Genomic DNA, 13,591 nt, shown 5'->3' on the forward strand with positions numbered 1-13,591 from the left:
GCTCCTTGGCCTTCGGTTGTCTGCTCGGTGCTTATCCGCTTGAGGTCGTGGGGTAGGGCGCTGTTGATGAAATTGCGGAGGGGACCGCCTTCTTGAAGGCTCCGGTCGATGATGTTGTGGCGATCGCCGACGTTGCTCCAAGCCCGCGATGAACCGCTGCAAATGACTAGCCTGGATGAGATCTTCGATGGTATCACGGAGCTGTGTGCAGTCATTGGTCATGTGGCCAAACATAGTATGATAATCACAGTATTTGGACCGGTCTTGTGGGCCTGGCTTGGTAGGGCGTGGGCGGGGAAGTTGGACGAGGTGGGTGGAGAGGACCTCCTGCAGAATCCTTGAGCGGCTGGCGTTCAGAGGGGTATATGTGGAGTATTTGGCCTTTTTAGGTAGTGAGGGTAGGTCGTGGGGTGATCGTGGAGTCTTGGTCGTTTGGCATCCCGTGAGGGTGATGTATTTGGGGCTCGGTATGGGTGTGGATATGGTGGGTTTCTTCTAGATTGATGAATTGTTGGGCTCTGGAGCGGAGGTCTTCCATTGTAAGATCGGTGTATTTGGCCAATTCCGTGCGGAAAAGACCCTCTTGAAGTCCCATAACAAGGACATACACTGCCACCTCGGGGCTCAGAGTACGCACCTTCATGGCCTCGTTATTAAACCGGTCTAGATACGCCCAGATGGATTCATTAGGTCTTTGGCAAATGCCAGACAGTGTGTATGACGACCTGGGTTGCTCCTTGCTTGCCGTGAACCTTGTGTTGAAGGCTAAAGCTAGAGTTTCCCAAGTGTTGATGCTGTTTGGAGCCAGATGCGTGAACCATTGGAGGGCCGCCTTTTTAAGAGTAAGGGGGAAGGCTCTGCACATGATGGGGTCGGTCGCCCCATGAAATGACATAGAAGCCTCGAAGGCGTCAAGGTGATCCCGGGGGTCCGCCGTTCCATCGTATTGGTCCATGTTTGTGGGGCGGGTGAAGTGAGAGGGTAATGGGTAAGCCATGATGGTAGGTGTAAAAGGATGTCTAGCACCGTAGGAGTGGTGCGGGGTTGTTTGGGATGGTGGGCGGGACTCGCTCGCTGACTCTTCACGGTTACTTTCGTGAATAGGGCGTTCCGAGTGATCCTCAGTGTTTATTTTAGATTGGCGGAGTTCTTATATTACGTCGGCCTGTTGCTGGATGAGCCGCTCCTGGCGTTCCAACATCTGGAGGAGGTGTTGGGTGGTTGGTTGTTGTTCTGGAGTGGTATGGTGGCTTCGGCTGGCCTGATGGGATGGTTGTCTTGGTGGAGGGAGGGTACTTGGGGCAGGGTCAACTTGGCTGGTAGATAGAGCTCGGTTTCTGGTAGTCACCATGGTGTGAGTTTTTCCCACAGACGGCGCCAATGTTCTTTCCTAGAACACAAAGGTACAAAACAATAGTTGAGGATTGTTGAGGATGGAGAAGAGAGAGGACGTCGAGGTGGCAAGTTGAAGTAGAAGAGCTGGACCCGCCGGTGGAGGTACCTGAAAAGGTTCTCCGACGATCAAGTCAGTAAATGAACTTGGTAATAAGTGTATGAGAATATGAGGATATGAGGGAAGATAGTAATAGTGAGTAATGCTAGAGAATAGAGAGATTGAGATACTTCCTGTTGGTAGAGACTCCTATTTATGGAGGGGAGAGCTGACTTTGGGCTTTTGGCAGGTAGTGCAGCATGTAGCCGACCAAGGGTATTGTCGGGGGTAGCTTTTTTCGTGTCAGGCGGTCTGCCAGGACCGTACTCTGTGCTACTCTTGTCTTTTAGCCTGTGGTTGGTTTGGTAGCCGTTCTGCAATCTGTCTCTCGTGCTGACAGGTGGGTTGGTGAGGTACAGATGACATGCCAGGGGATGTCTCCAAGGTCAACTCTGGTGGGCCAAGCACGCGAGACCTACCTCGGCGACTAAGCATGCGAGTCTTTGGCTCGCCGGGTAGGAACAATGGCTAACAATAACTCCATTCAGATCTTGGAAAGATTCTGTTACTGCCTAGATTTTGCGAGCTTCCTCAATGACCATAACTCCCATTTTCCACTCTCTCATTTTCATCACCAAACCTAAATTCTAAAACCACAATCTAACTGACGATGATCCATCTCCACCTCGTCATCCTCGCATCTTCATAGAAAAATCACTATCTTGTATTGTCATCCTCGTCTCCTTCCCCTTTCTTTATTTCTCACTCTTTTTATTCTATTTTGTGGTATTGATTTTTGGTTAGGAGTATTTTTTTTAGCTTTTGTTTGTGGATCTAGGGCTGAGTTTTGATTTCATAAGTTTGGGAATCAACTTTATGAGTTTGGTGATGAAACGGAAATAAGGAATTCTATAATGCATATTTTATAATGATTTGTAATGATAGTCAATTAAAAAAACTAATTTACTGCTGACTATACTTGGTTGTTATAGTTATTGTTGTTATTCTTTTACACTTGGTTCCATCAATTAAGACTAGAGATATTATGGTCTATCAAACTATAACATAGATATCACCAAAGGAATGAAGAAAACATGAATTTCAAGATTATGATGCATTCTAATGGAAAAGTAAGAGAGAGAAGAAACAAAAAGGGGTAAACTTTGAAGTTTGAATCTATAATCTCTTCAGGAAAGCTACCCATCGCATGTGTTTTCTTAAATGAAAGAAACATAGAGGCTTTCTTAGTGTTCAATCAATATCTACATGCTTAACAATATGCATCATGTAGGAATGTGTTCTGTAGTTTATTCTTGTTGAACATAGAGAAAATATGAATTTGTATTATCATTAGTTTCTTAGTGTGTCTTGTTCAAAATCAAAGTAGTCCCATACATGCAACTAGTGATAAAACTAAAAAAAGTTAGCAACACACATTTTAACCCAAGAAATCTGCTTAATAACATATTGTTAAAGAAAGTTTGTTAACATTTCTGTAAAACTACCCATCGCATGTGTTTCCTTAAATGAAAGAAACAGAGAGGCTTTCTAAGTGTTCAATCAATATCTACACGCTTAACAATGTGCTTCATGTAGGAATGTGTTATGTAATTTATTCTTATTGAAAAATATTACAAATACATAGAGAAAAAATGAATTTGTATTATCATTAATTGGTTAGTGTATCTTGTTCAAAATCAAAGTAGCCCCACAAGCAATTAGTGATAAAAGTAAAAAAAAAAGGGTAGGGACACATATTTTAACCCAAGAAATCTACTTAATAACATAGTTTTGAAGAAAGTTTGTTTGCATTTCTTTAAAACTAAACATTAGACAGTTTGTTAACATTTTCTAACATAGTGTTTGAAGTAATTAGGTGTTTGGCATAAGAGTACAACATTTCCTATAACACATGTAGTAGACTGATTTCAACAAGTTTTAATTTTCATTTGATGAAAAGATAGGATGAAATATGTTTAAGAGAAAAATAGGTCTCCAATGGATTATCCCTCTAATGAAGGATAAAGAAAACCAGCAAAATGAGAAAATAGTATTGTTGAGCTTTTAATTGATTATGCTATAGAGCAAGCAAATTTATGGGAATAGACCAGTTGTGGCTTGACTTCAAACAAGTGGAAGAAAGCTAAGGAAAAATTCAATATTGTCAATGAAATGTCACTTGATGACGGTCAAATTAAGAACAAGTGGGAAAACATTAAAAAAATGGCAAACATTGTATAAAATATTTGGAAAGGACATTGTATAAAAATGGCAAACATTGTAAAAAATGGCAAACATTGTATAAAATATTTGTGCCAATATATATCTTGGTGACTTATTTAATCAATTGTTCTATGTTCTAATCGATTATCTGCACTTTTTCAATGTGATTTAATCGATTATATGTTCCTTTAATCAATTACCTAGGCTAAAAATGTTTAAAAAAATATAATCGATTAATTTGGAACATTATTCATTAACTGTGTTAAAATTCAAATTCTGTTAATCGATTAACACAAAGGTTATTAGATTAAGTGCAGTCATAAAACATATTCAAACACATTTTTAGGTTTAGTTTCTTCAACCTCTAACCTCATGCATTTTGTCTTTTTCCCTCAAATTGATCTTGTAATTCATCCTCAAACTCAAATTCGAGCTACCCAATCTATGTTTATTTTCTCCTCCTAATCTCTAACCCATCAATCTGGTTGAAATTGAATTACCTAAGATAACCCCCTTTCTAAACCTAATTTTGGTTTCCCTATCCAACTGATTATACATCTCCTAATTTTTGCCAAAATGAATAACGAAAGACCCAAGAGAGTAAAATATAATGCTGGAATGAACCGTTCTCTTCGTCATCCGGGACATACAAGAAATTTGAATACTGAATAGTCTTCTTCAAATGTTGGGCAAAATCCATCCCTGTGTTTGAACCCATTCTATGCTCTTGCTCTTCAAGTAGAAAGGTTGGCGAAGTTTGTCACCGAAAACCAGCATACATTCGGTATGTCGACATGGCATGGATGGTGAAGCAGAGATTTCAATTCCCGCATGAATTGGAGGTACAAGAGGTTGTACAGTTTCTGGAACTGAATGACAACATATACCATTCTTTGGTTTAGGAATTATATGCTAATTTTCAATATAAGGATGGTGGTTATCGAAGTATGGTGCAAGGGAAGTTGATTTTGTTAAATGATGATTTGTTCATGGCTATTGGAGACTTGGTGTGTGATGGTGGATCTCTTGGTGACTGTAACGATGAAAAATGGAGTGCGTACAACTCCACAGAAATGTACAAGTCATTCTTGAGAGGACCACACTATTTCGTCCAAGGTGAGCTTACTAAAGCTGGCTCATTAACTGTGGAGAATAGGCTGCTACACTACTGGATCGCTTACATTCTGGTTCAATAATTTACAAATCACGTGCAACCAACTGTGAATGATTTGAAGTTAATGTTTGCTATTAAGCAATGTATCTTGATATGTTGGCCTCATGAGATTTTGAGAGTATATATGGTATTGCATCGTCTTCCTCAAGACTGCTAGCATATAGGATATTTATCTACCATGTCATTGATCACATTAGGATCGACACATATGGTATGGATATAATTGTTGTGAATCCTAGAGAGCATATGGTCCATGAGAATTTCATTAACAAGATGAGCATATAAAAATATGGAGGTGAATGGATGTATCAAGAGGACCATAGAACTACTATAAATTTGGATATACCTAATCAGGAAGAAGGTGGTGAGCAAGGTGAGCAAAACCAAGGGTAACAAAATGACGAGGCTTCTAATATGCCTCACAGACCTTCATTTTGTTTGGCTCATATGGATACCATGGAACAATGCCTGAATGAGAAAATTGATTCGAGAATACAATCCATGGAGGATAGCCTCATAGCGGAGTTTCATAGACAAGAAGGATATAACCAAAATCGTTTCGAGCAGCTTCACTTTCTATTTAGAACCTTCAGTGGCTTTCCGCAACCACCTCCTAGTTTGTCTAGCTTAAGGAGACTAGTGTGTCCAAGGTAGGCTATGTTTTAGGAGTTATGGTCTATGGTGTTTTGGTTGTTGCGTTGTAATATCAATCTTGTTAGTTTTATGTGTGCCCTGAATTTGAATTGTACACGCATGACATGCTATAATAGTATTTTTGAGCTTTCACTTGAATCATGTACTTGTTATCTTACTCTTGTAATCATTTGATCAATGAATGAAAAAATCCTTAGTTATTTTAAATCTGTTGCTTTGATCTTACTGTGCACAATCTGTATAGAATAAGTGTATAAATCCTAGTGGATATCAAGTTTCATAACATTTTGGAATCAACATGTAATCTGCATTGTATTATGTCATATCAACAGTATTAATCGATTACAAGTAGGCATGATCGATTAACTGTCATATAAAATGTAATTACGTGTAAAATTAAATTATTCTTAATCGGTTAAGTAGAAATATAATCGACTAATAACAGTAGAAAGTGGATTGTTTTCCTTTCTTTTGGAAATAAGCTTTCATATATTACATTGCTTTTTGATTATGCCAAAAGGGGGAGAAAAGTTGTTGTTTATGTTTTGCAGGAGTTGCAAGAAGAGGAAAAGTTGAGGCTTCCGCAAGAAAATGATAAATCACCCTATTCTAAAATTGAGGGGAAGAAAGAGGGAGAAATGGCCATCAACGTACAACAAGGAAATTGCAAAACATTTATCATCAAGCAAATCTAACGAAGAGTTGTCAGATCCAACAAGTGTTTGTGATCATCAAAATGGGGATATTGAAGATGCAAACAAATATGCATGAGCAGATTGTGTATGCAAGCATGCATTACACAGATGTTGATGAAGACAAAGGTTGATGAAAGACAGTTTGATAAAGACAAAGATCGACAACAAGGATTGTATATCAAGGACAAGATTGAAGGGATGAACAAATCAACAAACAACAAAGATTATACATCATTCAAAGTCATGCATCATACTTACATGCATTTAAGAAGATCTAGAGGCTAAGTTTTTTTATATCTTTATTAGGTCTTAAGATTTTTGCTTAGAAAGAGTCTAGGTCAGGATGATCCTTAATGGAAGTCTCACAAGCTAAAATCAATCATAACTAAAATGAGACTTACATGCGTACATACATGATCATATGAGTTTGGATGCATTTAAAAAGAGTTTGAAATTATATATCATTCAAAGTCATGCATCATACTTTTACAAATCATGTAGGAGGTTCATATCATATTGAAATATATTTTTCTAAAACCATTAATCGATTAAGAGATATTTTAATCGATTAAACATTGAATTCTTGGGAATCTGTTAATCGATTAAGTATGGGTTTAATCGATTAAGGGTTGTTGCAATTTATGGTTTCTGGTATTTAAAAGATTCGTTACTCGAATAAATTTTGTGATAATTGATTAACTGTAGCTGAAAACAAAATGGTATATAAACCCAAGTTTTTCATATTGTTTCATAACATACATGAATATATTTTCATAGAGTTAGAATACATACACAAAAAACTGATTTTTCAAATTGTTCTAAAAATCATTGCTCTTTCACTTTTATATCTTTAGAGAGATTTTCAAAGTGTTCTTTTGAAAAAGAGCAAAGGGAGAATCTTTAGAAAGATCCCCAAAGAGCTTCATTGTCAAATCTTTTGTAAAAAGAGACCTTGTATCTCACGTTTTATGTATTCTGATTGTGAGATTTGTAGAGGGGTTCTAAGATTCTAGAAGAGTGATTATTCTGCATATTTAGGTACATCAATAACTTGAAAGATTTTAGACAAGGTATAAACAAATTCTGTTGGTGTGTTTAGTATCACATTTCAAACATAATTGGTTTGGGATAACCCTAGTTCGGGTTAGGTAAGCGTGTTCATGAGTTCAAGAGGTATTGGTTCAATCAAAACAGAGGTTGGGGCTGGAGTCGCGAGATGTGTGAGCACCCGAGTAAGCGAGCTGAGTAGTCAAACTAAAGTGAGAGGCTCAACAGTTCCAAGAAAGGAGCATCTTGTGTCTTGTATTGGAAGTTTGTTTGTAAAAGAACTCATAATTTCCATAGTGAAGAAAAATCTCCCAAGATCAGAAGGGGAGTCCTGAATGTAGTTTGTAAGTGGACCCAAAAATAAAACAGGATAAAAGACGTGTCTCATTCTTCTCAACCCTTAACTCTTTACATTTTCGTATTACTTGATTTGCTTAACTTGACATGCATATTATTATGAGTTATTTGCATATTCATTTTTGTGCATTTACTGTTCTTAATCATTTAAAAGAATTGCATATAAGTTTAGTTGAATCTTGGTAATCTTGGATTTCAAAGAAAAATATTTTTCATAAAACAAGAACTGAATAATCGATTAGGTTTTTTAGTTAATCGATTATCTGTAGAACTAGTTAATCGATTATAGGTGGTGTTAATCAATTAAACAGTGTGTGAATTTGTATAAACTGTTTTTTTATCGAGTAACGATAATAGTGTACCGTATCATCTATTCAGCCCTCTAGGTGAGTTACAGAGCCTTGTGGGACCCAACAATTAACACAAAGCTTAAGCGATTAAGAGCATTCATAAAATAGATTCAAACACAGTTATGGGTTTAGTTTCTTCAAACCCTAACCTGGTGCATTCTGTCTTTGTCTCCCAAATTAATCTGGAAATTCTTCCTCAAACTCAAATTCGAGCTACTCAATCTATATTTCTTTCCTCCTATTAATCTCTAACTCATCAATTTGATTGAAATTGAGTAACCATAGATTAGCCCCTTTCTAAAACCTAAATTTGATTTCCCTATCCAATCGATTATCCATCCCTATTTCTTCCAAAATGAACAACGAAAGACCCAATAGAGTAAAACATACCACTAAAATGAACCATTTTCTTCGTCATCCGGGACGTATAAGAAATTTGAATGCTGTAGTGTCTTCTTCAAATACTGGGAAGAACTCATCCCTAGGTTTGAACCCATTCTATCCTCCTCCTGTTCAAGTAGAAAGGTTGGCGAGGCTTATCAACCGGAAACCAACATACATCCATTATGCTGACATGGCATGGATGGTGGAGCATGGATTTCAGTTCCCGCATGAGTTGGAGGTACAAGGGGTTGTACAATTTCCATATCTAAATGGCAGCATATACCCATATCTAGTTCAGGAGTTTTATGCAAATTTTCAATATAAGGATGGTGGTTATCGAAGCATGGTGCAAAGGAGGTTGATTATGTTGAATGATGATTTGTTTATGGTTGTTGGAGGCTTGGCGTGTGATGGTGGACCTCATGGTGACTGTTATGATGAGAAATGGAGTGTGTACGACTCCACAAAAATGTACAATCATGCTTGAGAGGACCATATTATTTCATCCAAGGTGAGCTTACTAAAGTTAGTTCGTTAACTATAACATATATGATATTTATCTCCCATGTCATTGATCACATTGGGATCGACACATCTGGTATGTAGATAATTGTTGTGAATCCCATAGAGCATATGTTCCATGAGAATATCATTCACAAGATGAGCATTTACAAATATGGAGGTGAATGGATGTATCAAAAGGACCACAGACTACTGTAAATTTAGATATACCTGATGAGGAAGAAGGTGGTGAGCAAGGTGAGAAAAACAAAGAGCAACAAAATGACGTGGCTTGTTATATGCTTCAAGGACCTTCATTTTTTTTGGCTCATCTGGATGCCATGGGACAACGCCTGAATGAGCGAATTGATTGGAGAATACAATACATGGAGGATAGGCTCATGGCGGAGTATCGTAGATAAGAAGAAACAGCTTCACATTCTGTTTACAACCTTTGGTGGCTTTCCGCAACCACGTCCTAGTTAGTCTAGCTTAGGGCGTCTAGTGTGTCCAAGTTAGATTCCTTTTTAGGAGGTTATGGTCTATGTCGTTTTGGTCATTGTATTGTAATTTCAAACTTGTTAATTTGTTTTGTGCTTTCAATTAGAATTGTACACGCATGACATGCTATAATTTTATTTTTGTGCTTTCAAATGAATTATGCACTTGTTATAATTCTCTTGTAATTGTTGGATCAATGAATGAATGAATGCTTAAATGTTTTTAAATCTATTGCATTGATCTTACTATGGTAATCTGTATAAAACAAGTGTATAAAAGTAGTGGATATCAAGTTACATAACATTCTGCAAACAACATGTAATCTGCATTGTATTTATCATATTAGTAGTTTTAATCGATTAAGAGCAGACAATAATCGATTAACATAAGTTTAAAATGCAATTATGTGTAAAATAGATATAGATTTAATCAATTAAGTAAAAATATAATCAATTAATAGGAGTAACAAAATTGCGTTGTTTTCCTTTCTTTTGGCAATAAATTTTCATATATGACAGTGTTTTTTTATCATGCCAAAAGGGGGGAGAAAAGTTGTTGTTTATGTTTTGCAGGAGTTGTATGAGGAGGAAAGTTGAGACTTCCACAAGCAAATGATAAATCACCCTATGCTAAAATTGAGAGGGAGCAAGAGGGAGAAATTCACATCAACTTAGAACAAGGAAATTGCCAAACATGGTTCATTGTCATCAAGCAGATCCAACAAAGAGTTGTTAGATCTAACAAGTATTTGTCATCACCAAAAAAAGGGAGATTGAAAATGCAAGCATGCATTAATGAGCAGATTGTGTATGCAAGCATGCATCACATAGATTTTCATGAAGACAAAGGTTGATGAAAAACAGATTTTGATAAAGAAAATATCGACAACAAAGATTATATATCAAGGACAAGCTTGAAGGGATGAGTAAATCAACAAACAACAATGTCAAGACTAAAGTTCACACAAGCTACAACATTCAAGAAGATCTAGAGGCTAAGTGTTTTATATCTTTATTAGGTCTTAAGTGAAAGTGTAATGTGTCAAGATAGCGCTTAGCTTGCCTATGTTTTGATGAAGACAAAGGAATTAGTGAAAGCTTAAAGATAACTCAACAAATCAACATGCCAACGATTCAAGAGCTTTATGTCTAGACTAGAGTCTTAGATGTGTCTTAGTTATCGAGTCTAGGTTAGGTAAACCTAGATGCAAATCTCACAAGTTCTAAAAACTATCATATCATTTACATGAGACATGCCATCTTTCTTATTATATGTTCATGCATTAATCATACATGTTATTTGTGCATTTTAGGCATAACATAAACGTAAAACATGTATAGTTGATAAGCATAACATATAGGTAGTTTACCAATTAACATCTTAACTGAAAATATGCAAGTTAATCAATTTAGTAAAGCTTTAATCAATTAACGCGAAGACAATTTTTAACAGTTTCAACATATAACTGAAAAACAGAGTTCAATTACTCTCTAACAGCTCGTTAATCGATTAATATGCAACATAATCAATTAACTGGGTGCAAAACAACTTTTCTATATAAACTGTATTTTTACACCATGCTTCATAACATTCATTCATTCATTTTAGAATTGCTAAGTTGCATATATGTCATATAGGCAGAGAGAATTGCATGTAAGATTAGAGTGAGATAGTATTATGCTTAGGGATTAACATGTCATCTATTGCATATGATCAAATGTGTTCATCATTCTATCTTGTTCTTGCATGATTCTTTCATTATTGTTTAGAGAATTCTTAAGGGTTGAAATTACATGTTCTTCATGATTTTGATCTTATACATATTCTTGGTAATTGTGAGATTTGTATAGGGTTTATAGCTTGTTCTTTATTGCAATATTTGAGCTATTTTGTGCTTCACATTATCTGTTTTTTGTGGTTTTTGTGTAACAAGGAAAGTCGTCTATTGGTGTCATACCACCAATGAGATCAAAGAGTCTTCACCAAGACTTGGAGTTCTTGAGTTTAGAACAAACTCTTGGATGGGGCTGGATCGTAGGAAAGGTTTTCCTAAGTGATTGCTTAAGGTCAAACCAATGTAGAGGTTCTGGGAATTCAAGAAGGTAGTGTTCAAGGTCTTGTAATTGGAAGTGTGTATGTAAGATACACTGGCTTCAATTTTAGTGAATAAAATCTCCCAGATTAGAGGGAATGACTGGATGTAGTTTTGCAGTGGACCGCAAAACGAACCAGTATAAAAACCTTGTTGCAGGTTGTTTCTTTCCCTTATCTCATTACTATTTTAAATAGTTTTTAATTGCCTAGTGTAGCTGATATTTTGGATATAGTATTACTTCCAAATAAAGATCATTTGTGTTCAAATATATCTACTATATCATTTATGTATAATCTGCAATTGGCTGTGTAATTGAGCCATTCAGCAACTGCTAATTCTGTGAGACTTAATCGATTAAGTCACAGCTTTAATTGATTAAGTGGGTGATTTTCCAGAATAGGGCTTTGGTGCAAATAAATGTATGTGGGAACCGCGACACCTATTCAACTCTCCCCTTCTAGGTGTATTCTGTCATTGATACCTAACAAGTGGTATCAGAGCTAGTACAACGTGCTAGGTCATCCGTATCCGCGTGATCCTTTAGGGAAATTAAATGGGTTCCACAAACCCTTTTGGTGGTGATAGTGCATCCATTAACCACCCTCTCGTTTTCAGTGGCGAAGCATATGCCTAATGGAAAGTTCGCATGGAAATCTTTATAGAGGCCATCGACTCGAATATTTGGGAATCCGTAGTCAACGGGCCCTTCGTACCACAACATTTAGTGGACGACAAAACGAAAGATAAACCGAAAAGTCTATGGTCCGATGATGAACGCAAAAAGGTTCAGTATAACCTGCGTGCTAAAAATATCATCACATTGGCCCTATCCTATGATGAGTTCTTTCGGGTTTCACAGTGCCAAAGCGCTAAAGAAATATGGGACACTATACAAGTGACTCACGAAGGCACTAGAGAAGTCAAGCATGCCAGGCTGGATGCCTTGACACACAAATATGAGTTATTTTGTATGTTACCAAATGAATCTATCGGTGACATGCAAAAACTATTTACTCATATAGTTAACCATTTAGTTGTTTTGGATAAAATGTTTAACAAATGAGAGCCTTCTAATAAAGTTTTACGCTATCTTGACAGGAGATGGCAACCAAAAGAAACAGTTATTATGGAATCAAAGGATCTTGACTCAACGCCTTTGGCGACATTATTCAGAAAACTCCAAGAGCACGAAATGGAGCTTGGACACCTGACTATGCATGAAGAATCAGATCGCAAAAATAAAAGTAAATCTCTCAAGGCAACAACGTCTCAATCTATAGAAGAGAGAGAAGAAGATGAATCTGATTCAGATGTAGGCGAAGAAACTTTAAGCCTTCTCATACGCAAATTCAGGAAATTCCTAAAAAAGGAGGCTTCAAACATTTCCAGAGGAAAGAAGCACGAGAGTCGACCAGAAAAGGCATGAGTAAAGAACGCTTCACTTGCCATGAATGTGGTAAGCCATGATATATGAGGTTCCAATGTCTTACTTACCTCAAGAAGGTTGATTCAGATAAGAACACTGGTCGGGACTCCAAATCGAAGAAAGCTTATATAGTATGGGATGTACCAGAGGAAGAAACAACATCCAACACCTCAGATGAAGAGGAAACAACAAAACTATGCTTAATGACGAGAACAGATGAAGCTTGTTGCTAAAATTTGAAAGAGGTAAATAGTGAGGTATGTTGTGACACCTCATCTACTCCATCTGATGATTCTCGTCCTTATGAGGACTTGTATAATGTGTATGTCGAATTGCATGATGAGTTAAAGAAATTAGCTAGGATTAGTTGCGGTAGAAAAAGAGTAATCCTGCTAAATGAACAAAAAATAGTTTCATTACAAAAAGAATTAGATGAACTTAAATTGGAAAATGAAACATTAGATTTGATCTATTTTTGTACTGCATGCAATTGCTTTAATGATAATTTATGTCAAACAACTATCTGTGATTCTTGCGATGATTTGAAAAACGAAAATTTGAGATTGAATGAAAAACTCGCAAAACTCAAAGAGAGTCAAAACATGTTAGACACTATGCTTAGTAAAACCAGGAATGTTGGTGACCATACCAGGCTAGGATATATTCCCCCTTCGTGTAGGAGAAGACCATATAGGAGACCTATTAATCAACCAAATAAGAATAAAATTAATAAAAAGGTTCCTACATGCTTT

The 13,591-nt window shown here is 36.7% G+C and overlaps 1 protein-coding gene across 1 annotated transcript; it reads right to left on the bottom strand.

Moving 5' to 3' along the window:
- Window positions 386-997, bottom strand: LOC109329223. Its single transcript, XM_019562891.1, has one exon. The coding sequence runs from the start codon at window positions 995-997 to the stop codon at window positions 386-388; it is 612 nt and encodes a 203-aa protein (XP_019418436.1).

This window comes from Lupinus angustifolius, chromosome LG16 (assembly GCF_001865875.1).
Source record: "Lupinus angustifolius cultivar Tanjil chromosome LG16, LupAngTanjil_v1.0, whole genome shotgun sequence".
Taxonomy (NCBI): Eukaryota; Viridiplantae; Streptophyta; class Magnoliopsida; order Fabales; family Fabaceae; genus Lupinus; species Lupinus angustifolius.